This window comes from Gymnogyps californianus, chromosome 5 (assembly GCF_018139145.2).
Source record: "Gymnogyps californianus isolate 813 chromosome 5, ASM1813914v2, whole genome shotgun sequence".
Classification (NCBI taxonomy): domain Eukaryota; kingdom Metazoa; phylum Chordata; class Aves; order Accipitriformes; family Cathartidae; genus Gymnogyps; species Gymnogyps californianus.
Genome location: NC_059475.1, coordinates 29114422 through 29139014, shown reverse-complemented (window position 1 = coordinate 29139014; position 24593 = coordinate 29114422). Strand labels below are relative to the sequence as shown.

The 24593-nt window shown below is 42.4% G+C and overlaps 1 protein-coding gene across 1 annotated transcript in view; it reads left to right on the top strand.

Annotated features, from left to right (window-relative positions):
- LTK (leukocyte receptor tyrosine kinase) overlaps positions 1–20266 on the top strand; it is a 56219-nt gene extending 35953 nt beyond the window's left edge. Inside the window, exons 15-29 of the mRNA XM_050897058.1 lie at positions 309–465; positions 1351–1533; positions 2073–2171; positions 2675–2827; positions 3577–3687; positions 4333–4519; positions 5391–5481; positions 7914–7978; positions 10564–10693; positions 13165–13262; positions 15913–16005; positions 16618–16719; positions 18168–18302; positions 18670–18760; positions 19490–20266. Of these exons, the coding sequence (XP_050753015.1) occupies positions 309–465; positions 1351–1533; positions 2073–2171; positions 2675–2827; positions 3577–3687; positions 4333–4519; positions 5391–5481; positions 7914–7978; positions 10564–10693; positions 13165–13262; positions 15913–16005; positions 16618–16719; positions 18168–18302; positions 18670–18760; positions 19490–20266 (2472 nt within the window). The remainder of the gene's footprint in view (positions 1–308; positions 466–1350; positions 1534–2072; positions 2172–2674; positions 2828–3576; positions 3688–4332; positions 4520–5390; positions 5482–7913; positions 7979–10563; positions 10694–13164; positions 13263–15912; positions 16006–16617; positions 16720–18167; positions 18303–18669; positions 18761–19489) is intronic.
- The last annotated feature ends 4327 nt before the right edge of the window (positions 20267–24593 follow it).

Here is a 24593-nt window from a genome sequence, read left to right as displayed (position 1 = left end):
GAACTGGTTCCTCAGTTCTTGACAGCTCGGGTCTGGGAATCACACCAGGATCCCACTTTAATACTGGCAGCAGTTCTAAAAAAAAAAAAATAATCCCAAAACCTTGGTGTTCAGTTAAACAGTTACTTTTGTACACAGGAACAAGATGTAAAACATTTTTGTAATGAACTTAGGAAACAATCAGTAGCGTTGCCCTGGCCTTGGGCCACTCTTCTTTGGGATGCTTTCAGGCTTTTTGATGAGTCTATGTGAGTTCACGTATCCAAGGGATGTGAAGTTTTTCTGATGTTTGATGGGGGGTTTTCCAGCAGAAGGATGGGATTTTCGAACCTTTGCTCATCGCAGCAGGAGGAGGAGGAAAAGCCTACCTGAAGGCTCAGGACAGCTCCCTGGATGACATACCCCTGGAGCAATTTGAGAACAGCACTGCAGTACCTGGAGTCAGTGGGAGGACTGGGGCAGCAGGTCAGACACTAAAACCACACAAGGTCTGAATCAGATGGCTGAATACACACATTGTCCTGTAGGCCCTAAGTGAGGGTCTTCTTTTTGATCTTTTGGAATTTTTCTGTGGCAGTAGTTGTTAGAAATATGCTGGTAGTCTATAACAGATGTCTTCTTATATGGTGTGTTACCAGATAAAAGAGACTGCATAGGACAGGTGATGAGTGTTCAAGTAGAGGCTATTCCACAGGAGGACTCCTCTCTTCTATGAAATGACTCAGTGAAAATGATGTTTGGGGGATGGTGCCCACTCCTCCACACTGTAACAATGGCCTTTGAAGAGAAGACTTTTTCCCTGTTACTACCCTGAAACCCTAACAACAAGAATTATATTATGGGAATTAGACCAGAAATGGAAGCTTATTTATAATCTTGTAACAGCTGTGCCTAGACTCCATTCCTAAGAGACAAAAAAATCCAGTGGTTCTCCATCTCCTGCTATAATAGCCTTATAGAGGGGCCACTAGAGGGAGATGAGGAAATCCAGTTTATTTTTATTTCCCAGGGGAACTCAGCATCTCACATGGCTGAAAGCCCTAACCAGTTATCCCAAAGGGGAGTGGTGGGCTGCTTATTTCCCTAATGTCACTAGAAATTGGTGCTAAGGTGCTGGTTATGCAGCACATACCACAGGTTGTGCATTAGATTTCCACTTTGTTATTATCCATGGCAACAAGGAGCTTGTCTGTATATTCTCTTAACCTTAAAGAAAGAGTTAACTTGAATGCAGGCACTTAAGAAATTAATAAAGGCCAATCTCTGTCTCTCTACAGTATGTCTCCTACTTTCCTCTGCTTGTGCTTCCCTCACCTGTTCTTGTTTTTTTTTCTCGCTCTCTGACTGAAGGTGGAGGAGGTGGCTGGCAAGATGAGAGTCTGCTTCCTCAGGCTGGGAAGTCCCTTCTGGAAGGTGGAGAGGGGGGTCAAGCTTGTCCCCAAGCACTAGCCAAGCTCCAGTGGGCCACCTCCGGTGGCTTTGGTGGGGGAGGAGGAGCTTGTACTTCTGGTGGAGGAGGCGGAGGCTACAGAGGTAAGTCTGCTGGAGGAATAGTCATGACGTCTAATTTTGTACCCTTCGGAGCACCTGCAGTTAAGTGCTAGCGCTCTTAGTGCAGAGGTACACTGCTATAGAACGTGGTTAACAGATACTTCAAGCTGAACAGTATGAAACCCGCCCTACCCTTTGTCATCTCTTTTTAATTGGGGAAATCAAGGTCATAGAAGTGTTCCTACGTGATTTAGTATTTGCAAGGTGTGCTGAATCACCCCTTCATTCGTTCCCAAGTTGCCCAGGGAAAATGTTCCATTTCTTATTTCTGTTTAAAGCAAATATATTTTTACCTTGCTGAACTGAGAAACCTACATTGGAATAAGTCACTTCACTAACGTTGGTACTGGCTGGGTCAAGTGAGCATTTATCCGTCAAGGACATTACACATATTAATATCACTGGAAGGTTGCAGAGTGACCCCAGGTGATAAGAGCCAGGAATGAATGCAACACTTCAGAGGCATCATATTTTTTGCAGCATGCAGCACTGATCAGCTAGCCATACTCTTCTTTCCCCAGGGGGGCATGCCTCTGATAATGATGATATCACAGCTGGTGGGCAGGATGGCATCTCTTTTGTGAACCCCATTGGAGAGATCTTCTTGCATCCCCTGGCAGGTACAATATACTTCTTATTCCTCTTAGTTCTTTTCTTCCTTCTTTTTCCTTCTTCCTCTCTATTTCCTCTTTCCTGCTCCCTCTCCTCCTGTCTTTGCTTTTTATGCATTTCCTTCAGGCATATTTCACTCTGCAGGTCAGATCTTTAGCTGTGGTCATTTCTTTAAATATTTCTATAGTGCTCTGGGACCTTTTTCCTCTCAATCTCTAAGCCAGGAGAGACACCAGTCATCAGATTCAACTGCACGTCCTCAGTCCCAGACATTTCCAGGTTAATTTACTTCAAGACCTCTCTGTTTGCTTGAGAGACCCAATACCTTCTTCCCTCCTGGCCCTCAATCAGGTTTCTGATGTGCCTGCATTGTGTGGGACTACCTGCTCTCCTGCAGAGAAGGAGAGAAGTTGTAGGTGCCTGCTGGGTTTTGCTTTTTTTTTTTCCCTTACCGGAACAAGATGGGAAAAACTGAACTAAGCCCACCTGTTGTGTCTGATTCCTTGTTCAGCCATGGAGAGTCATGGTGAGGTGGAGGTTCAGATCTATCTTAACTGCAGTCACTGCCACTCGGACAACTGTAAGCGGGACCCTGACACCAACCTGCCAGTCTGCCAATGTGAGATGGGGGCTGTGCTAGCCAGTGACAATGTCACCTGCACTGGTAAGATAAGAAGTTTTATCCTCATTGCATAACGTCTGTATTCTTTGTATTGTCTCTCCTCCTGGCTTTTTTGATGGTCACTTCTCCAAGTTACAGCTAGTGACTCCAGTGAACACAGTGTTATGAGAAATGTCAGTCAAACATACGACTGAAAATTCCTGATGTCCTTTCCTTACATGCTGAGCTGCATCTCTGTCACCGTCTCCAACATGCAGGTTTGGATTAGATAGAAGGTAAAGTATCTGTAAAGAGACACAGTGTAAATTTCCTGAATGGGCACAGTGTATCAGATACTTAAGCGTAAATACCTCTCCGGTATAACATACCACCTACGGCTGAGTTATTTAAGCCACAAATTACTTGCTTCCACAGCAGTTTCCCACTGTGCCTGTTCAGCTGATGCCTGGTATTCACTGTTATTTCTTGACACAGTCTCTTGGAACTCCAAAGCATCAAGACTGTAGAGAGTTTCAACTTGTGAGCAGTGATGTTACCCATTTATAAAAAACTGAAGAATGGATAAGAAATCTGTGTTTTATCAGTTAGTTTTCTGTCTTCACAACATTTTTAAAATTATTTAGGTATTTTTTCAGCCTCCAGGGCTGTAGAGGGATTTGCTGTAATCTTTGTAAGATGGTCTGGCCATGATCTCTGTATTGTTTTCTGAAATAGGAGCAACCTTCAGAGGGATGCTTTACAGCAGCTCTGGTTGCTTTCTGATTAATGCACCTCTATTTTTCTTTTTCCAGTGCCCCAGGGTCCTATCCCAGAGGGACACCTGCCTCTCCCACTCCTCCTAGCTGTGGTGTCTGTGATTGTTGTGCTTGGAATGATCCTCACTTGTGGCAGCCTATCTATCAGTAAGAAACACTTACTCCTTATCACCCTTTGACTTGGCTTTTCCGAGTTAAATTAGACAAAAGGAGACCACCCAACCACATGCCACTACTTTTAATATTTGGAGCCAGAGTGTTGTGGTCTCCCAAGTGGATCAGAGGGACAGGGAGAAAGAAGTGATAGAAAACAGCACCACCCCACAGTTGGGCCCAAGCATCGTCCCAAAGGGTAAGGACTGCTCTGTTCTGGTATTTACTACAGAGAGAAGAGCTTGGAAAGCCCTCTTAGCAGGCATTTCTTTAGCAGCCACTGCTATATAGGCTGAAGTCACAGTCTGTAATTAAACATATAATTCATTCAGGGAGATGGAACTCAATGCCAGCAAGATGTCTTGTGGAGCACCCTTTCCTTAGTCGATGTACAAACAAGAAGAGGAAACCTAAGTTGCTCCCAGGTGATTAGGACTCTGCAGGAATAAGACTGTTTGCATATCCAGTATTAAATCACTACAGAGCATGGAGAAGAGCGTGATACTGGCGAGCTAAAGATGTTTCTTGAGCACTTATAATTATGGAGTTGGTTTCTTTCTGTTCTGTGTGGCCAGCGTTATCTTTTCTCTCCAGGTATTGATCTTGTTTGTGCATTCTTATTTGCCTCCTCACCCACAGTTTATCACCTTAAGAAGCAGCAGCTGGAAGGAGCCAGAGCACGACTGCAGAGCCCAGAATATAAACTGAGCAAAATACGCACATCAGCCATCATGACAGATTACAACCCCAACTACTGCTTTGCAGGGAAAGCTGCCACTCTGAGCGAGCTGAAGGAGATCCCACGGAAGAACATCTCTCTGCTTCGGTAAGGCTTGCTGCAGGGGTTGCTCTCTGGCACAGGAGAGGAAAGGCAGCCAGAAGCAAAGGCAGAGGTAGGGCTTACATGCTTGTTTTACTCATCATCAAGTATCCAAGACAAGAAAACAAGGGCCACTTGTCTGACTAACTGGAAAGCACCTAGTCCAAGCCAGCCAAAATACAATAGATGAGACACTTATTATGTTCTCTAAGGTACTTTCATTCCATAAAGTTCTCAAGCAGAAGTATAAGTTCATGAGTCTCCTGTTCCATGTTCCCACACACAGCATAGGGTATTTCACCTCTGTGTTTTTATATGATGTCCTGGATTACACTTGCCACCTGGCAGTAACTCCCTTCCAAATCTATAGCAGTATTTCTTTTTCAGCATTTCCTGTCACAAGGAAATTTCCTGTCACAAGAAAATACATGCTAGGTTGCTCTTCGGCTCCATACCATCCAGATGATATTGATCAAAGTTATGTAAACTTTAGAAGGAAAAACTTGATCATTCTTATGTGCTGTCTTATACCATCTCCTGAAGACATTAGCTTGCAGCTGCCTTATTCTGTTGTTCTGCAGTTCTTTCTTGCCTTGCTATTGCCATAGCCATACTTGGTGACAGGGCCCTAGGATTGAGCAGGCTGCTCTATTTGTTCAGAACCATTAAGGATAGAACCTCCCTGCTTTAGTGACAGTGACAGAAAATACTGAGAAGTTATTTTCAGAAGCTTTGAGATGAAAACAAAACTCTGCTGTTGATTCCATCTCTTAGAGCAGGTTCTATTCCTATTCTTGGACTGGATGAAGAGAAGAGCTCGGCCAACGCTGGATCCAGGGGCATAGTAACATCTGTTCTCTCTCTTTTTTCCTTCCAGGGCACTAGGACATGGTGCATTTGGTGAGGTTTATGAGGGAACCGTGGTAGGCATTGCAGGGGATCCCAACCCTCTTCAAGTGGCTATCAAGGTCAGTACCCACAAATTTCTTATACAACAATAATTACCCATAAGAGCCATAGTATCTTATTACTATTCTAGTTGGAGATTCACATTCATCACATGCATAATGCCACATACATGTGTGTGATGCAGGTTTCCACACATTGCTGCATCCGGGAATTATAAACTTTGATTTTTAAGCTGTATGGCACTAGCAGCAGGTTGAAAGTAAAGCATCTGTCTTGTTTGCTGCATGCCTAATGGCTGTAAGTTGTGGTCTGACTAGGAGGAGAATCTAAAAAGGGCAATCTGTTTTGTAAGCTCCATTCTTGTTGCTCAGGAGAGAGAGAATCAGTGCCCTCAGATGGGAAGTTGTGTGAATTAGTCACCTGGAGACTGCACAATATGGTTAGTTAAAATAAGAAATTCTCTATCAACATAAATAAATATAGCTCCCTTGAAATCAACACAGAACCATCAGTTCACCCCAGCAGAGAATCTGCCACAATGGCTTTTCTGCCACAATGATTTATAGATCTGAGTAGCCAAGAAAAAAAGAAACTTAAAGGGAAAAAAATAGCAACAAACAGACATTTTGGGGACATTGCAGACTAGATGGGGATTTCTAAATCTTATGTAAAGAAAAGAAAGCTCTAGCAAATATTAGTATGAAGCATTTATGTGACAGCAAACAGTAAGCATTTATAGTAATGCTTATATACTATTACTTCTGCATTTCAGTGGTTTTCAGTGCTTTCTCCTAAGTTTTTCACATGACATTACCTTATTTAAAAATTTGTATTGTTTCTCAGTTACATTTCCTTTATACTGAGAGTAGTGTTTGTCTACCATATGTGAAACTTTCAGGTAGTCTCTTATTATTGCACAGTGTTAAATATGCTGCTGTGAATATATATTGTGATATCATGCTAATTTCCATGTCATTAATGGCAAGAGATAACAGGCTGGTTTTCTGTGAAATTACTGCTGTTGCCTCAGGATTTGTCAGTTACTCAGCCCTGAAGTTAAGGATGCTTATAGCCTGCTTTTGTTCTTTTATAAGCTTGTGACTCAGAGAACCAAATCTACTTCTATGAGTTCAGCCCAAAATGTAGCCTTCATTAATAAAAAGAAGTTCTATTGTTATTTGTCCTGTCTTTCAAAACCCTCTTTAAAAAAAAAAAGTGAAAGGATCATGCATTATGGCATTTAGTTATGAACTTCCCTGTGCACTGAACGAATGTGCATGAAAACCCAGAAGAGACACTAGCAAGCAGTTGTAACTGCCCAGCCCAGTTTCACTGACCAGATTGGAGGAAGCACCACAGCACAGTGGCAAACAGAAGTAGATGGGCATGTTGTTCAGTTGTGATAATCCACTGAGGATGTCACCGGTTTTGAAAGTCTCAGCAACGATGGCTACTTGTTAGCGCCCTGTCTGCCCACCTGCCCACTTGTTCACCCAGTTCCCTGTAAAGTGACACCCTGAACATCACCAAAAGGCTGCTCTTCTTCCCAGCTGGAAACTCGTAGAGTATCCATGGGGCCCAAGCTGTGACCATGCTCACCTTGGTTCATGATGGAGTGTATCAGTCTTGATCTGACTTTGCAGAAGAAGCAGGTGCAGAATGGGAATAAATAAAAAAATATATTTGCAACATACTCCACATATTGTTTGTGGGTAGTCCACCAATTTAATAGATCATCTGCACTGTCCTCTGTGAAGCAATCACTTATTTCAGATAGTAAAATGCAACCCTGTCTTCTGTAGCCCACACTACTGATGACAAGAACTGTTTCCATGCCAGCCTCACCACACTGAGCAGCAAACGTCCCACCTCTCTGCGGGCAGTTTGGCAGTGGGCACTACACACAGCTGTGGCCAAACCATCCTGTAATGTTAAAACAGTGGGCACAGTAGCAGGCGCTGCTTCTACTGCTGCCTGTGCTCTCAGTTCATGTTCATCAGTGACAGACGCTGTCCAAATCTTCTGGCAGGAGAGAAAGCTATAAGGCCACGTGACACAATTATTTAAATCATGTGGCTGTATGTGTCATATGACATGGAAGCATGTGCTGCAATGTGGACATATAGAAAAGGGAGAATAAATTAACACCTGTCATTTTAAAGTGCTTACTAGGTCTGTAATTCCCCACCTAATGCATTTCTTGATGCGTACCTGAAGCTATTTTGCTCCAGAACACTGCATATAGTTAAATGTGCACAAAAAAATCTCCAAGTAGGTCACCAGTTTCCTGTTCTAACTTTAAATACCAAATGGGTCACATGCAGTCCAATAAACTGGGCACTGAAAAGATGAGCCCCTCCTTGTAGGTTCCTGAAGTCATTCACATGTTACATGCTCATCCTTGTCTTTTTTTTTTCCTTTTTCCTTTGGTGGTCACCTGAATGTTCTCAATTCTTTGGTGGGATGGTCCTCGCTGTCTACCTCTTAACAGACACTGCCGGAAGTCTGCTCTGAGCAGGATGAGATGGATTTCCTGATGGAAGCATTGATTATCAGGTATAGTTTAAGGTTTTTATACTGATGGTGGGCAGGGGGAAAAAGAGTAATGCAGGTAATAAGAATAATTTATCCACTTGCTTGGGTTCAGAAAAGAAATCCAGCCTTATTTTTCACCAGATGGCATTTTAGTAGCATATGAGTTACTGGTTTCAGCTACCTGTTCATTTCAAACAAGGCAACTTGAGGTTCTTTTGTTGCACATCTGTAGTGGTTTAATGCCAGTAAGCAACTGAGCCCCACACAGCAGTGGGATGGGGAAGAGAATCAGAAGGGCAAGAAAACTCATGGGTTGAGATAAAAACAGCGTAATAGGTCAAGCAAAAGCTGCATGTGCAAGCAAAGCAACATAAAGAATTCATTCACTACTTCCCATTGGTAGGCAGGTGTTTAGCCATTTCCAGGAAAGCAGGGCTTCATCATTCATAACAGTTACTTGGGAAGACAAATGCCAAACTCTGAATGACGCCCCCTTCCTCCTTCTTCCCCCAGCTTTTATTGCTGAGCACGATGTCATATGGTATGGGATATCCCTTTGGTCAGTTGGGGTCAGCTGTCCCAGCTGTGTCCCCTCCTAGCTTCTTGTGTACCCCCAGCCTATTCGCTGGCGGGGCAGTGTGAAAAGCCTTAACACTGTGTAAGCACTGCTCAGCAATAACTAAAATATCAATGTGTTATCAACACTGTTTTGATCACAGATCCAAAACATAGCACCATACTAGCTACTGTGAAGAAAATTAACTCTGTCCCAGCCAAAACCAGTACAACATCGTAACAAAAATTTCTGTTGGTCGATTCTGCTGGTCATGTTCAGAGGAGTAAAAAGGCACAACATTTTTGTACAAACATGTTCTGCGCTTGAAATGTTTTCCTTTTCAAAGAATCCCATTACCCTTTTACTAAGTATAAATCATGTCCTGAAGCCCTTGCTAAAACAAATTTTCAATGATGAAATGGAAAGCAATAGGAAAGCTAAAGATTAGAGCCACCTGTGCAGTGACTCAGAAGTTCAGCCTCTGCAAGACCAGTACCAAGGTGGTACAACACAGGCTGTGTGCCAGGGAGGTAAGTTTTTAGGCTTGGATGCTAGGGCTTAAACTATATTATCTCTTGCAAATAGAAGTAAGAGTTTTGCTAAGAGCAGGCTTGGCAACTGAAGAAGGAGAAAATGTGAAAAGCTTTTCCCGTTGTGGCTTTCAGTCAGTAGCTAAGCATACGTGCAGCCTTTTTGCTTTTCCTGTCTGTAGAACTGTTTGCCATAAGTAAGTGCTCTTTGCAGTGAAGGTCCTGGGCTTTTACCCTTTCTTTGCACAAAAATAGCTGAGCGAGACACTCTGAAACCTCTGCAGGGATAAGGTAGTGAATATGGCTCTGAGTGTGTAGCTTGCACAGATAGAACACAGCCCTTCTCCCAGTGTGGCCACTTCTCTTAGACATGTTCTGGCTTTTGATGTCTTTGCAAGCTTGACAGAACCTTTATAAGGTCTCATCTGCATGACCTTCTGACGGTGAACTATGAGATCTATAAAACCTGCCTGGAAAAGATAACAGCCAGCCATTCCTATTACCACCTGTACTTTGAGATGAATTTACTTCATTAACCCAAATCCATAACCTTAAAACAATAGTATAGTCAAGGGTGACTTTAAAATAGTAGTATAGTCAGGGTTGATTGTAAGTGATCAGAATTTATGCATTTTTAATTTGTGCAACGTGACGTTCCTCTTCTCATTGTCTGGCCCAACTCATACCTAGATGCTGTTTTTCTGCTATTAAAGCATGAATCTCATGACATAGTGCTACTTGCTAAAGTCTGCAAGAACTTTGGCAGCTGAACAGGAGGTAACACTGATGTACGTTTTTTTAAAGAGCAGTTTCAATCAATTACAGAGTGCTTTGATTCGCTTAGTAGCACATGACTCTTTCTCTTCCCCAACTTCCTTTCCATTTTAAGTTCCTGTATTATCCAGGTAATCACTATCCAAGGGAAGATGCTGCTTTCTAATGACTGAGTCTTACTGAGCTTCTTGACAGTCTCAGCTTTCTTTTGTAAGAGGTGGAAAGCCATCACATAAGCAGCTGCTGCAGTAGGTATTAGCCGAGTCCCTCTTTGGCAGACTGGATACTGAACTGAGTCCACCAAACTAGACAGCAGTATATTTAAAATAACCAATGCTCAATTAAAATCCCCACCGGTCAGGATTTTGTTTCACAAATGCCAATAATATTTGCATATTTGAAGTGCTTAGCTTTCTTTTCCCTCTCACATCACCCCCATCTTTCAGTTAGTGTGTCCATTAAGTTCTCTCTTCACAGGCAGAAGGCTCTGCTTTACTTTCAGCTTTTCATACCTTCTGTTGAAAGCTTTTCATGGGCAAAGCCAGGCATAACCGTGATCTTGGGGCTATCATAATCAGAAAGACATTTTGATATGGCTGAAGTAGGAATTTGTTTGGTAACTTGCACTGCATCAGGATTTGCTTCAATCCAAGTTGTCAAAGCTCAAGGCACAGTGAGTGTGATGGATGCTGGCCAGGTACTAATGCTGTATTTCTCTTGCATGTTGCTGTGATTTTGGCTTTCAGTAAGTTCAATCACCAAAATATCGTGCAGTGCATCGGTGTTAGCCTGCAGACTCTGCCTCGCTTCATTCTGCTTGAGCTCATGGCTGGAGGAGATATGAAGAGCTTTCTTCGGCAGAATCGACCCAGAGTGGTGAGATAACTTCCCTGCTAGGCTTGTGGTTGATTTTAGTATGACCGTTTTTATTATTTTTATGAATTGGATAAAGGCACTGAAGCCAAGCAGGGCTGTGTATGTGTCCCAGCTGCTACAAACTTCTGGATACATACATCTGTTTGCTTGACGTAAGCAGATGTCAGTGAGAGAAAATGAAAGCAGTGCCAGAACTCCAGTCTATTAGTAACTAAGGAGGAAAGAGTAAAATCCTGTCCTGCCATTCCAGAGTTCTCTGTCAACTGGACTACAAATTAAGGGGCTTTCTTTCCTCAATGTCTGCCTTGTTTTCTGTGCACTGTGATGGTGTGTGAAGAGCTCAAGTTATAACACTGATATGCAGTAATGGGAATTTGTAGCACTAAGTTCTCAGCAGGTGTGCATCAGCACCATATGGAGATGCACAAATTTATACTAGTTGAAGAGCTGAGCCTGTATGTAGCACTGTGACAGGGATTTAAATCAATGCAAATGAAATTATCAAGTCAAATATTTCTGTTTAAAAAACCCCACCTTTATAAAAAGCTGTCATGAGGGTTTTTGCAAATTATCTCTGATTTCTAGTACTATATTGATGCCAACCAAGTACAGTGAATATTTGGAATTAATTAGTTTCAGTGTTCTTATAACGAATAGCTGATTCCAGATATGTGTTCTTGCTTCTTAACAGTGTGGTCCTGGGCACCTCTGTTAAATAAGTATGTATCTCTGCTTGAGTGGACACTTCAAAAAAAAAAAAAAAAGAAGAGTTAGGCCTGATTCTACATTATTTCTTGTTGTATTGAGGTGCCTATGCTGGCTGCCTACAGGGGCAGGAGGAGGCTGACTAGTGCCTGATGTACTCCTACACCACACGGTGCAGTTTCAGAGCTTCTCCTCCACACACACATACACCCCAAATAGTTATGACAATATAGCTTCATGTGTGTATACTCCTATGCTGGTATTAACATGTTGTTGAAAGATCAAGCTTAATCTCTTTCTCATACAGGAGTATATATACTAATTAAATGCACTTACAGTGGTATAATAGCACCCAGATGGAAGAGTTTGTATATCTTTATTTTTGGCATTTATAGTGAAAGTGGTGCAATTTCTGTGAGTAAATAAAGTCTGTGGGCAGCAGAATATAATAAATACTCTTATTTGAATATTATATATAGTTGTAATGTAAAGAACAGTTATCTTTTAAATATCGTGAAAACAAACCAGCTGCTATGTTAGTTGGTATGCTAGCATATAGCAAATACAGTAGTTCAAGTCCCCTTAGTACTCAAAAAAGTGTCCCTGTACACCTTTCCTGAAGATAGAAGTAGCCCCATCATTAATGTATTTCACAACAAGTTTCTCTGGCTGCAGAGAAAATGCATGTCCGTCACAGTGTTCTGACAGAGGGATCCCAGAACAGAGATAAGGTCTGGAAGTCTGTGGTTCTATTTCTCCTCCTTGCTCTTCATTTCCTCTCCAGAAATGCCCACTTTATAACTATAATAATTCTTCCTGGCAGATGTCCAAGAGCTTTGTACAATAATTTGCCTGGCCAATAAAAATAGTGCTCAATGGCTGTAGTGTATGTTATGTGGTTTAAGCATGAGAAATTACAGCAATAACAGCATCCAAAAACAAAAGCAGCGTTAAAAAGAAAAATTTGTTTAATCGCTCTCAGGCTTTTGATCAGCAATGTAGTAATTTCTCACTACCCTTCCTGAGAGCAATACAGAAGTTCCGGGAGAGACACCAAGGAAGTTTCCCTATGGGGAAATAAATGATGGGATGAAAATAAGCAGGGCTCCTGGAGAAAGACTTCTTTATTGTTCTTAGTTAGGGAAGTGCAGATGGTGAAGGGCTAGTACCAGTCCCGGAGTCCTGTGGTAAAGCATCTCTTTTTTGCATACTGCTCCTGAGGGTAATCTCTGTCCTTCCACAAGAATGGATAAGTTGATAAATGCTGACTGCTGGTGCAGAGATGTGCACTCGTGCATCTTTGCTCTCTCTCTGAGTTCATGTGCTAATTTCTGTTGATAATTTATTAACTCACTCTTTAAAAGTGGATGGGGTTTTTTCTCTCCCATCTCACCTTTTAAACCTGCTTGTCTTTTGATTTCACAAAGTCCAACACCAGTAGGGAATAGTTCTCTCCCACCCCCCTTTACTAGGCTATTCAGGCCAGGCCATAAATCTCTCACCAGGTTGCACTCATGCGCTGTGCTCTGGAGAAGTGAAATCTTCTGAAAGTTTTTTGGCTTAAATAAGAGTTTACTTATTTTCTAACTCTTTACTTTGATCTGCTTATGTTCCTCTTTGCTCCTGACTCATTTAACCCTTCCCCCATCCTGTATGTATGTCTCTCCCTTTCCCTTCTTCTGCCCCTCTCTGATTATCCCCTGCCTGAACTATATTCTTCTACTCCACTATTCTTCCCTTACCATTTTCTGTGTGTCCTTTTCCAGAATCAACCATCCACACTAACAATGCAGGACCTGCTGAACATAGCTAGGGATATTGCCTGCGGCTGTAAATATCTGGAAGAGAATCATTTCATCCACAGGTGAGGAGAAACAGTCCCTTCTGAATGTATGTCAAGGTGCGTGAAGCTCACACAGTTTCTATTTGCAGTGGATTAGACAGAACTAATCTTCAGGGGGGGAGACAGAGATTTCCTCTACCAATACAGGCTTGGGCTTAGATGTCCAGGCTAGTCTCACTGGTTTTTGATAGGAGTTAGGCTCTGCACTGCTCTTTGCACTGCTGGGGAGAAAGGAATCTTCTGTTTGCAGTAACCATTTTCAAGTGTTAATTTTCAGGTGCCTACAATGTAGACACATTTGAGATTAGCCCTGTAGTCCACTAGATGGTAGTGTCACTCTGTGTTAGCTTGTAAGACAATAAGGTATCATTTCTCTCTTTTCTGATCTCCCTATCTTGACTTAATGTTTTCGCTACCCCATCAGCACAGGACAGCCCGTCATATTTGAGCCATTGACTAGAGAAGGGTAGAACAGGGATAATAGGAGGTAAAAACACAAGTCTAAGGCTTCCTTCCCAGCTCAGCGGCTGACCTGCTGTGTGGTCTTGGGGAGCCCATATTTGTCTGTTCACACCTCTTTTTCCTCTTTTGTAGAGCAAAAAAATGTTGATATGGCAGGCTTCAAATAAGAATAAAATATTATAGAAGAGGTAAAGGTTATTATAGGTAGCCTTTTAAAATTCCTAGTTGGATATTGGACTCCTTTGCTTCTGATTAAGAGTTGTTTCAGCTCATAATGTTCCCAGGCATAGCGTGCAACTGAATTCCTTCCTGAGTACGAACTCCATGCTGAGTTCAGCCCCTGTGTGTAAAGGAAAGGAGAGGCCTGCACACAGGAGGGTCACACAGACTCCAACTAAACCGACGTGCAGCCTGGAGTTATGCAAGTAGACAACTGATTCACCCACACGCACAAGCACGTGTACATACGCATGACATTGCACAGAGCAAAGAGGCAGAGCTAGGCAAGAGTGGGTAGAGACTGGAGAAACTGAGGGAAACAAGTGGCAAGCAGCAATTGGAGCAAAAAGCCATGAGGCTGAGATATGGGCTATGTTACGGCTTTATGATTAGAGCATCTGAGAGAGTTTTCACTCTCCTTTATATTGGAACAATAAATAAGTTCCTTTGAAAAAAGGATTAGAGTTTTCTGTCATTAAAAAAGAGCAGTAAGAGCATGCAACAAGTTTTGGCTCTTGGATCTCTCAATAAGTGCATGAGAGGATCTGTATTCTAATTGGAAACTTCAGAGTTAATCACTACAGCATTATTTTTTAAAAATCTTTACTGTAATAGTAATATCCTTCATCAATCTCCACCCACCCTGATCTATTGAATTTATGATAAGGGCCAATTTTTGCTTGTGCTACAAGAAGTCCGAAAGAAACTCAACAGAAATTTTCTCCACGAGTGTTTTATAAAACCAATTTTCATTTCTCCTGTCAGGTAGATGTTCCCTGGTTTTCTTATCATATGTCACTGAGCCCAGCATTCATCACATAAAGCTTCTAACATTTATGTCAACAAATGGACAGGCGAGCTGTTATTGCTCAAGACCAATCTCCATTTCAGGAGAGAGATGGAACAAACTAGTGCCTGACTCTCTTAACAGCAGTGTATCACTTTGAAAAAACAATCTGGGTCAGTTTTTGCACTGTAAGATCTCTAGTATAAGCCACCTGGGAATGGACTCGTTTTGTTTTAGCCAACAACTCAGGAAATCAGTAGAAGGAATTTCATTCAGGTTCTGTATTAGTATTTGTTAGTCGTGTCAGTATTACTTAGAGTGGGTCAGGAAGGGAAGAAGGTTATCATTACAGATAACAGGTGTCCTAGGGGGAAAAGCTAGTGTAGTGGGGTTGTGGAGATGTCACTAAGGGCAGGTCTTGTCATCTAGGAGTCACAGCTGATGATGGAAGAGAAAGCTGAGCTTGATTTCCAAATCCTGAGGGATTTTTCAAGGCTGGCAGTGGGAAGAAACATATGAGTTGTTCAAGGAGCTCATTTTTCTTGGCAGTCAACAGGACCCCCACAGTGCTGTGATTTTTAATGAGTTCCTTTTCAGAATCCGTATTTAAAATGAACACAAATCCTTCAGTCTCGGCCATGCAGTCATCACTGCCATTTGTCACAAGCTAAACCTGCACCCAGCAAACGGCTGCTCCCATATGTAGCTTTGCTTGGTTCCATGGGAGATATCCAGAAGCAACAAAGCAACTGTTTACCGAATCCGGTCCTACATTGACTTTTCAAGCAGTTTACTAAGGCTACCCAATAGCATCACTTCTGTAACTGATGGAAACACTGCTGAGATGCCACTCTAAAAAAAACAGAGCAAGAAAGAAATCTTATAATGTGGTTTAAGCAAAAGAGATTGGATCTGTCCCTGGTCTGACACTGACCCTGTTTTCTGCCTTAGTGAAAGGAGATGGGAGTGGGGAATGCTTGGAAAACACTGGGTAGAAAATGTAATGTAAATGCAGTTTAAGAATTGTGGTTAATAAAAATGATAATGTAGCTGGCATTATTTCTTGTTTTTAATAAGACTCTTCTCATTTGTGTAAAGATGACTCAACTAAGACTTGCAGGACTGGGTCTAATATTCTTTCTTTATTCCTTTAGCTACTTAAGAGTTTAGAATTAGAATTAATTTTTTTTTTTTTTTTTAAAGAGATATAGCTGCAAGGAATTGCCTTTTGACCTGCACTGGAGCAGGACGAATAGCCAAGATTGGTGATTTTGGGATGGCCAGGGATATTTACAGGTAAGTGAAAGGCCATTTCAGTCCTGTGAATAACTCAGTAATCTGTATGATTTTGACCGGTTTGAACTGTCTCATGGAGTCTGAAGCAGTGGAACTGTCCATTACGTGTCTGTATTTGATTACCAGTTAACTAACTGGAGTTAACAGACTGTAAATTAACACATCTATGCCTACTACCCAATACACTTCAACTGTGTTTATTCCAGACTGGGCCCCAGGGAACACTGCAAACACATGTGGACACTAAACCAAGCATAGGCAAATTTATTAGCTAGTCGATCATAAATAATCTTACATTTAAAAAAAACCTGACCATAATTCTCAGTTTATGATGTCAAGAAGACTTGCTGCATCAGCACCCTGTGCTAAGCATCGGCAAATATGATGTCTTCAGCTGTGCACCTACAACATGCTCAGTTTCCATCCCAGTTGCAAAGAGGGTATGAAATACTGCTTCAATGCACTATTTGTGTTGATGACTTTTCCTTTTTCCCACTTGGCCCCCATTGCCGCATGCAGTCCCCAGCTGCTGTTGCTGTGGTGATAAGATCTTTTACATATCTGAGCCCTTTGAGACTGTGTGACATTCTCCATGCATTTTATCTTTCCCAGAGCAAGTTACTACCGCAAGGGAGGAAGAGCCATGCTTCCTGTCAAGTGGATGCCACCAGAAGCTTTTCTAGAGGGCATTTTCACCTCCAAGACTGATACCTGGTAACAAATGTTGTTTAATCACTTCTGCTACTCAGTGATAAGGGTCAAGAAATGTACTGCTCAAGAAAAAAATGTCTGCTCAGCAGGAACCTTAAAAAATGTCAGAATTTCCCAGAAAAATATTAGAAGTCTTCCCTCTGCATTCAGTAGAAGCACAGCTAAAGAATTCTGAATAAGAATTAAAAAATCTAATGTAAATGGAGGTAATAAAAATTCGCTATACATAAATGTAGAGTATCACGTAAAGGCAATCAAGAAGTGAAAAGAGAAAGCAGCTTAGATTCCCAAGAAGTCTCAGTTAAAAAGCCAGACAAATACCACCAGACACTTCCCTGAGCCCTCAGTTTCTATCAGTGATGAGGCCTGCTTATGTATCTTGTAAATGACTCTCTCTGTACCACCCAGGGTTACTCTTTTGCATAATATTTTTCTGTTGTATATAAAATGACAGCAGATTTAATCAGAAGTCCTTGCTGGTTGCTGAGGAAACAATATTTATATATTAATTCCTCATGTAACTTGATCTTTCTTTAAAATAAGCACCCCCTCAACAGTAGCACATTCATGCACAGGTGCTGGGGAATGGAAGCTTTCCAGTTGCTTAAGAACGCCTCTCTCCCTGTACAGTAGATTCTTCAATATACTGTACTGAGGCATTCCCTTAAATGCCACACTGACCCAGTTTCCTGAAGTTGTTAGCGATGCCGGAAGACAAGGGATTGCTTATCAGCGCCTAACTGTGAGCAGCCAGTACTAAATATTTTGAAGGAAAGTGCTACAGTTCCTGTTATAGGCTATTATAAGTAACATGTGTGTACTGGAAATTTCTTCCACCTTTGCAGCAAATAGTGACTCTTAAAATTCTGACCCTGCTGAAGTCCTGGCAGAACCCTCTTGACTCTCCTGGGTCTAAGTCATACATTATTTTCAGTGGCACTGCCTAACTGACCCGTGGATGTAAAAAAGGAGAGCAACCGTATCATGACAAAAAATAAATGCTGCTGCCTTTCAGTTTCACTGCATGTCTCTTACTTGATTTTATTCTTGAGTGTCCTGTTTGCAAACACTGATTCAAACATCTCGAGTCTTCACCAGTAAGGTAGGAATCTCCATGCCAGATCTAACAGTTCTTTTCAGTTAGAACATACATAGCAAAGGGTGCTCTGGCATTTCCTGCTCTAGAAATAACGAATGCAGCAGAAAGAACAACTTCAGAGTTATTAAAATATTTTGAAACCTCTGCAAAGCTAGTTTTGGAGCTTGAGCAAAGGTTTTGACTGACTTTTTTTTATATGAAAGTTGACTCATAATCACACTAATTGCACATTACTGTGGTTGGCCTGCAGCTTCGAAAGGTTGTTGCTGTGGTGTTACCTACACAGCTTCGTGCCAGGTTTGTGGAGCACAAATGAAACCTAATTGGTATTGTTGGCTGGTTTCTGACACAGGTCCTTTGGTGTGCTGCTTTGGGAGATTTTCTCTCTAGGCTACATGCCCTACCCTTGCAAAACCAATCAGGAAGTGCTGGAATTTGTCACCAGTGGAGGAAGAATGGATCCACCAAAAAACTGTCCAGGACCAGTGTAAGTATTTCCTTACTCCCACAAGCCAAGGGATAGTGGGTATCAAACAGGTTAGACAAAGGCAACTAGACACGTTTAGTCAGGGAATGGTGATTGCCCCCAGTGTTAGGTGGGTATTATTGAATGTCTCTTGAACCACTGCTTCTTGTATACAGCTTAGAGCACTATAGGATTTGCTTTAAGTAGTTGTCCCCTAATGGCTCAGGATCCAAGGATGCAGAAATGACATGGCCACTTTTGCTCTCCTCCTTTGGGCCATGTACCAAGTGCAGTTCCTCTGGACCCATGATCACTTCATACTGAAACACATTTTACATAATTATCTTTCTTGATTGATACTTTTTTTTTTTTTTACACTTATGTTAAGATACCGGATCATGACACAGTGCTGGCAGCACAGCCCAGAGTATCGGCCAAACTTCTCCACCATCCTGGAAAGAATCAAGTATTGCACACAGGTACTGATCTTTGGTATCCATGGAATGCCAGCTATCCAAAGGCACTAGCTTTAGTGCCCAAAACAAGTGAAGAGTCCTGACAGACTGATCTAATTACTTTCCCAATTGTGGTGGTGCTGTTGGCTCAACTGCTCTTTTCATTTGGGTTTTCCAGTATCCATCCTTACTCTCCCATCTTCAGCCCAACCAAAATGAGATTATACTGTTCCTGTGCAAGTGGATGCTTTCAGCTCTCAGCTTGTTCAGTAGCAAATTGTCCTTCATTTTGTGATGGAAAGGTATTTCAAATCTCTTTCAAGGTCCATATTCTGACCTTGCCTAATGTTGCTTGAAAGCCACAGCTGAATTGGTATGGAGTGGGGGTGGAGGGAATGAGATGGCATGGTGAGTTCACCATCTGATAGCATTTTACAGCTACAGGCCTGGATCCAACCTCCCGAGGGAGAAATTACATACTAGTGACCCCCAGCTTAGCCACTGATTTCAATAAATCACAGCCTCTGCTCAAAGGAAGCACGTAAATGAGAGAGCATTTTTGCAAGTCCTAACAGCACGTGATATCCGGATGGCACACAGCACCTTGTACGACGTGCAGGAATATTGCCCAAACCTGATGTCAGCCTCTGCCAAAAGCTTTTTCGCTCTCATAGCTATTTCTCTTAAAATGCCGGTGTGACAGTCACCCTGGAGGTGCTCAGGGTGTAACAGATTCTCGTCTCTCTTTTTCAGGACCCTGATGTGATCAACACTGAGCTGCCCATGGAGTGTGGCCCTGCACCAGAGGATGAACGGAGTACGGTCATGCGCCCAAACATTTCCAGTGGGATAGTGCCCCTGTTGGTAAGCCCTTCTCTCACACCTCAGACAACGCCTAAAACACTGGACTCCCACCATGCTGGGCACAAACTTGTACAATGTCCACAAGAGCTACTGGTGGAGAACCTGAGCAACCGAACTGCTCAAGGGCCCAGCCTGCCATGCCTCAGCGATTTCAACAGTGGGTCCTGGTTCCAGCAGACCTCAAACCAGAAGCTGGAGCTCAGCAATCCACCAACCCACAGACTTAAAAACAAAACAAAAAATCTTTGGAACCCAACCTATGGATCATGGGTGCTAGAGAACATCTGTCACTTGAGCCCCAGCTCCAAGCTCAAAGCAACACCAGAGCGGGAAGATTCAGGCTTTGATGGGAATTGCAGTTCTTCTCCTAGCTCTCGGGCATCTCCAGCATCTCCCAGTCGAAGCAACTGCCCTCACCTGGATATCAGTGGGATTGAACTGGTGAAACTCCAGACTTTCCCCTGTGGCAATGTAAATTATGCTTATGATGACCTGTGCTATAGCACTGACCACCAGGCATCAGCTTTGGCAGAGGTCAGAGCAGCTGTGCTAAGGAGCTCCAGTCTGCATAGAGATGAAAAGCCTTTTTATAAAACAGAGAAAACATCAAGAGAGAGGGACTCTGGTCTGTCTTTGTCAGATGACCTGAGTGTTACTCCAGTATAACAGAAACGGTTCTTCCAAAGATCAGGGAATGTGTGTGTCTGGAAGGACTGCTTCCTATTTCACTTCCTCCATTTAAGTTCCTTCAGATGGGTGACGTTTCAACATCAGCAATGTTCTGCTTCCTCCTTCTACCTGCCAGATCCCCAGATCGTTAAAGACAGTTGCATTTCTATCTCTGTCCATCAAATGTGTTCCACTGAACCAGCTTAGAGGTGGAAAACAGTGGCATTGCTGCTCTGATTCAGAATACAATACTTAATGAAAGGACTCCTTCTCAATCTGCTCAGGTGAAAAGCAATGGACCTACCATCCAACTGCAGCATTTGGATGGAAATAATGACCAACACAGGTTGCACTTCTTTCTGACTGAAGAAACCAAAAACACATGCTGTGCCAGCAGCAACCAACTTGCAAAGGCTGCTACATTCCCAAGAGCTTTTTACAGTCCTGATGACTTACTAATGATGCTCATGCACTGTAAGGGAAGTAAATAACTAGCAGCCACATTTGCATCTGTTTTATTAGCAGGCCCTGTGGAAAAACATGAAAACGAAGCTACTGCTCAAACTGGAAGCAGTAGGAAGGATGAAAAAAAATCCAGGCTCCTCTGAGCATGTGCTTTGAAAACAAGCGATGAAGAGGAAAACAAATTTACTATTAAAAAAAATAGTTGGTGGAGCTGACAGTATCCCTTTGAATAGTGAAGGAAATGTGCTGCTTGCCTCATGGTGTCGCTTTCCTCACAGCTCCTGGCGTGGAAGGGACAGGTGGTTTTTCAAGAAAGGGTGCATGGCGTGATCAGAAATGGACTGTCTTTATCTTTTAACGGACTTTACTTGGGATGAACTTCATTTTTGTAAGTACTTTGATATTCAGCAGTAATTTCCTGTGCTATGTTGGTAAGCATTAAGCTGAGGTTCTTGGGTAACTGTCTACCATTTGGCACACTGGAGTTCTTGGGTTTAATACCTACTCCTCTGAGGTAGAAACAAAGTAATGCAAGGGAGGGGCAGAGTGAAGGGAACCTAATACAAACACTACCTTACAGTGCCCTTTACACAGGAAGGTAGAATAGCTCAACCATTTGAGAAAGCTAAAATCATGGCTTGGCTTTACACACCTGAGCAGGTAATCATTTCTTCTCACCTTGCAAGCATACACACTTGCTGGTAAAGGTAGCTGGTTGTTTGTTTTGAAATCTCACGTCTAAGGCTTTCTTCTGTTGCTTAGGGTCTAAACTGATGTTTACTGGTTAAAGCCTGCAAAATAAGGAGGCTGAAAAAGTAAATAATTTGGATTAAGCCTGAACGGTCTCAGCAGCATTTTGTCCTTGTCCCACTCCTGAATGTTGCACTGCCAACCTACAGTGGCAAATGACATGCTGCCTTCATGTGTAATCAAGTTGTATGGTGAGATGTCAGTTGTAGACTCTGTCTGGTTCCTTTCTGAGGGAAGAGGTGCTCTGGTACAAGCTTCACACTTGGCGATCAGCTGCATGTACAGTCTGAAGATGTGGGCTGGCAGGAGAGGGTTTGCTTTGACCACACAGACTTCCTGTCCTCTACGTCATTCAGGAATGGACACTACTGAGATGTGGCGCAGAACAGCACAGTGTGAAAAGTCTGAATCCATCTTGAGTGAAATGCGTCTTCAGCCCAGGTTTATGCTTTGTTGGGCTGACTTTGTGTCTGTCCCAAGCTTCCTATAGTTGTAGGCCTTTGGCTTTAGAATGGTTTTATACACCGTCATTTCCAGACCTGAGTGGTGCTGATGGCTACCTTTCAGCAATGGACCTGTATGGTATGGAAATAATTCCAAATCCATGTTGTGAAATGACAGATGGTCAGAATAGAGGAGTCCCGCTGTCTGTGGGCAAATTCCAGGAGTGGTGTGGGGACTGATGGACTTAGTGACCAAGGGAGATGGTTGCCCTTGCCTCACGCCCTTCTTTCCATTTCACCTTTGCTTTAGCTCGCTGGCTTCTCTCATGTTTAGCTCATTGCCTGTCCTATTGTAGATCCAGGAGCTGCTACAGCCCAGTTAGATGAGGCAGGAAAGCCCAGTTAGAAGGAAATTTTCTCATTCTTTCATCTTGCAGAGGCTAATATTTTTGGTCATGTTTCAGGCTGGCCACCTCTGGAACACACTGGTCAAGAATAAATACATCTACTCTTAGCTAACTGGAATAACATCAATTTATCTTCAACATCCTTACCTTTCAGATTATGTTAGTCCTATTATTTATGCATTAGTTTTTTCCCCAAAGGTGAGCTATCAAACTCCCCAACAGTTGTGACTGGGCGTCAGCAACGCAGCCCCTTCCTCCCTGTGTATACGATAAGGCCACAGCAGAGTGTAGTGATCCTAGCCCAGCTGCAGTGGACGTGACGCCAAATCAGTTTCCAACCCATGTTTGTAACAGGCTCTATCCTAGGCAAAGCACTGGTGGTCATGACCATGCTTTTGCAGGCCCATTACGACTCTGCTTTCAATTCTCTTTAGCCATTAGCACAGGTGGGAAGTTGGTGGTAAGAGAGGAGTGAAGTGCTGACTTGTTCAGAAGCCCTGGGAAGCTAACTATACCACCTTTTCTTCCTGCAGACTTTTTATAAAGTAGCAGGCACAAGACAGTTCTTCATTTTTTCCCATGGAAATGACTGTACAATACCCTAAGATTCCAGTGAGAAGCAGGTAGGATCCCTGCTGTCCATATGGTTACCCAGCTTGAGCTACCACTGTTTTCCCCATACACAGCACTTGCCTCAACATAATTCACGAATTTAGAAAGGCTGATAGTGATAAAACTAGGGAAGCCATTGAAAAGTGAAGGGAGAGAAGAGCACAGTTCTATTACCAATGCCACAGGCAGTCTTGGCTGCAGCTAGGCCTTCATTTTATAAATCAAAAAAAATACAAGTTCTTTAGTCCAGCACTTTGGACAAATACCTGTTTTTACTGAATAGCTGCGTCAAGGTACTTATTCACAGGAAGAGCATAGACAAAGCTGCACTGAGCCAGAATAAAGCTCCATCCTGCCCAGTATCTTATCTCTAAGAGTGACCAACAGTGGGGTGTTGAAGGGCAACCCTAAGAGTAGAGTGAGTGTGTAGTGATTATTTCCTAGACATGCTTTGCTGGTTTGCAACAGCATGTAGCTCAGCAATGTACGGAGCCAGATGCAGTGCCTTGTAACAAGACAGAAAGTGGAGCTGCACATACCAAATGGGCACTAAAAGAAAGAGCTGGGAATTTTAAAAGAATCTGCATTAGCAACCTAAATTTTATATAAGCTCTTAACTCCCTCAAATTGAACTAAAGGTAAACGATCTTCTGTCAGCACAGTTGCCTTGAATCTTTGACCTGTAACAGTTTTTCTGTGCATATCTGATCTCTTAGCTGCTTTTTAAAAACCCTCAGAGACAATGGATTTTTAATTAATATCCTGGAGGAAATAATGCTAATATTGCTCCTGTTGTGATGCTGAAATGCTACATGCTGTCCAAACCATATTATCTAAAAAGAAAAATAACAATTGCAATGACATGTACTACAACCTTCAGTCCAAGGTTGCTTTCAGGCAATTGAAAGCCAAAACCTGATTTTGTTTCCTAGAGGAATGGCATGAGCTGGAGATCTGGGATTAATTCAGTCCTGTAATCCATGTGAAAAGTCTTCCAACACTTCGCCACTGGAGAATCAGCCATTTATAGGATTATTATAAATTGCTCTTCCTGATGGGTGTCTGTCTTTTAACAAGTTACCAACTTGGTTTTAGATTTGTGTGTATATCATTGGGTTTTTTATTTCTGGGCTCAGCATTAGTACTTTATGTTGCTTCATACAACCTCATACCTACATTTTAAAGAGGGGACTGAATAACGAAAGATGAAATAATAATGCAAATTTCAATTTGTCTTTCTCTGCTTTCTTTTCACATTTGTTGATATTCTTGCTTCTGATTTCTTTGTTATCTTTTCTCTCCTCAACTTAAGCGTTTTGTATCTTCATTTTCCCTTTAAAGAAACAGAATTTTTAACTGCACAGATTTAAGGTGTCCCCCTCATGTCAACCCTTTTCCTGAGGTAAGTTCTCCACTGATTTGCCAATGGGCAGGTGTGCACTAAGAAAGCTTTGCGAGTCTAATGAAATAGTGATGGGCTTTTGCAAGTGTAACTTATTCCACCTCCAATACCCTCCCCCTACTTACCCAAAAGAGAAGAAAACGCTACTGCTGGGAGTATAGTTTTCCCCAGTGTATTTGCATCTCCACAGCTGTGTCAGCCAGTGACCACACTTCCTCAGACCCTTGAGCTGCAGAGCTCTGCAA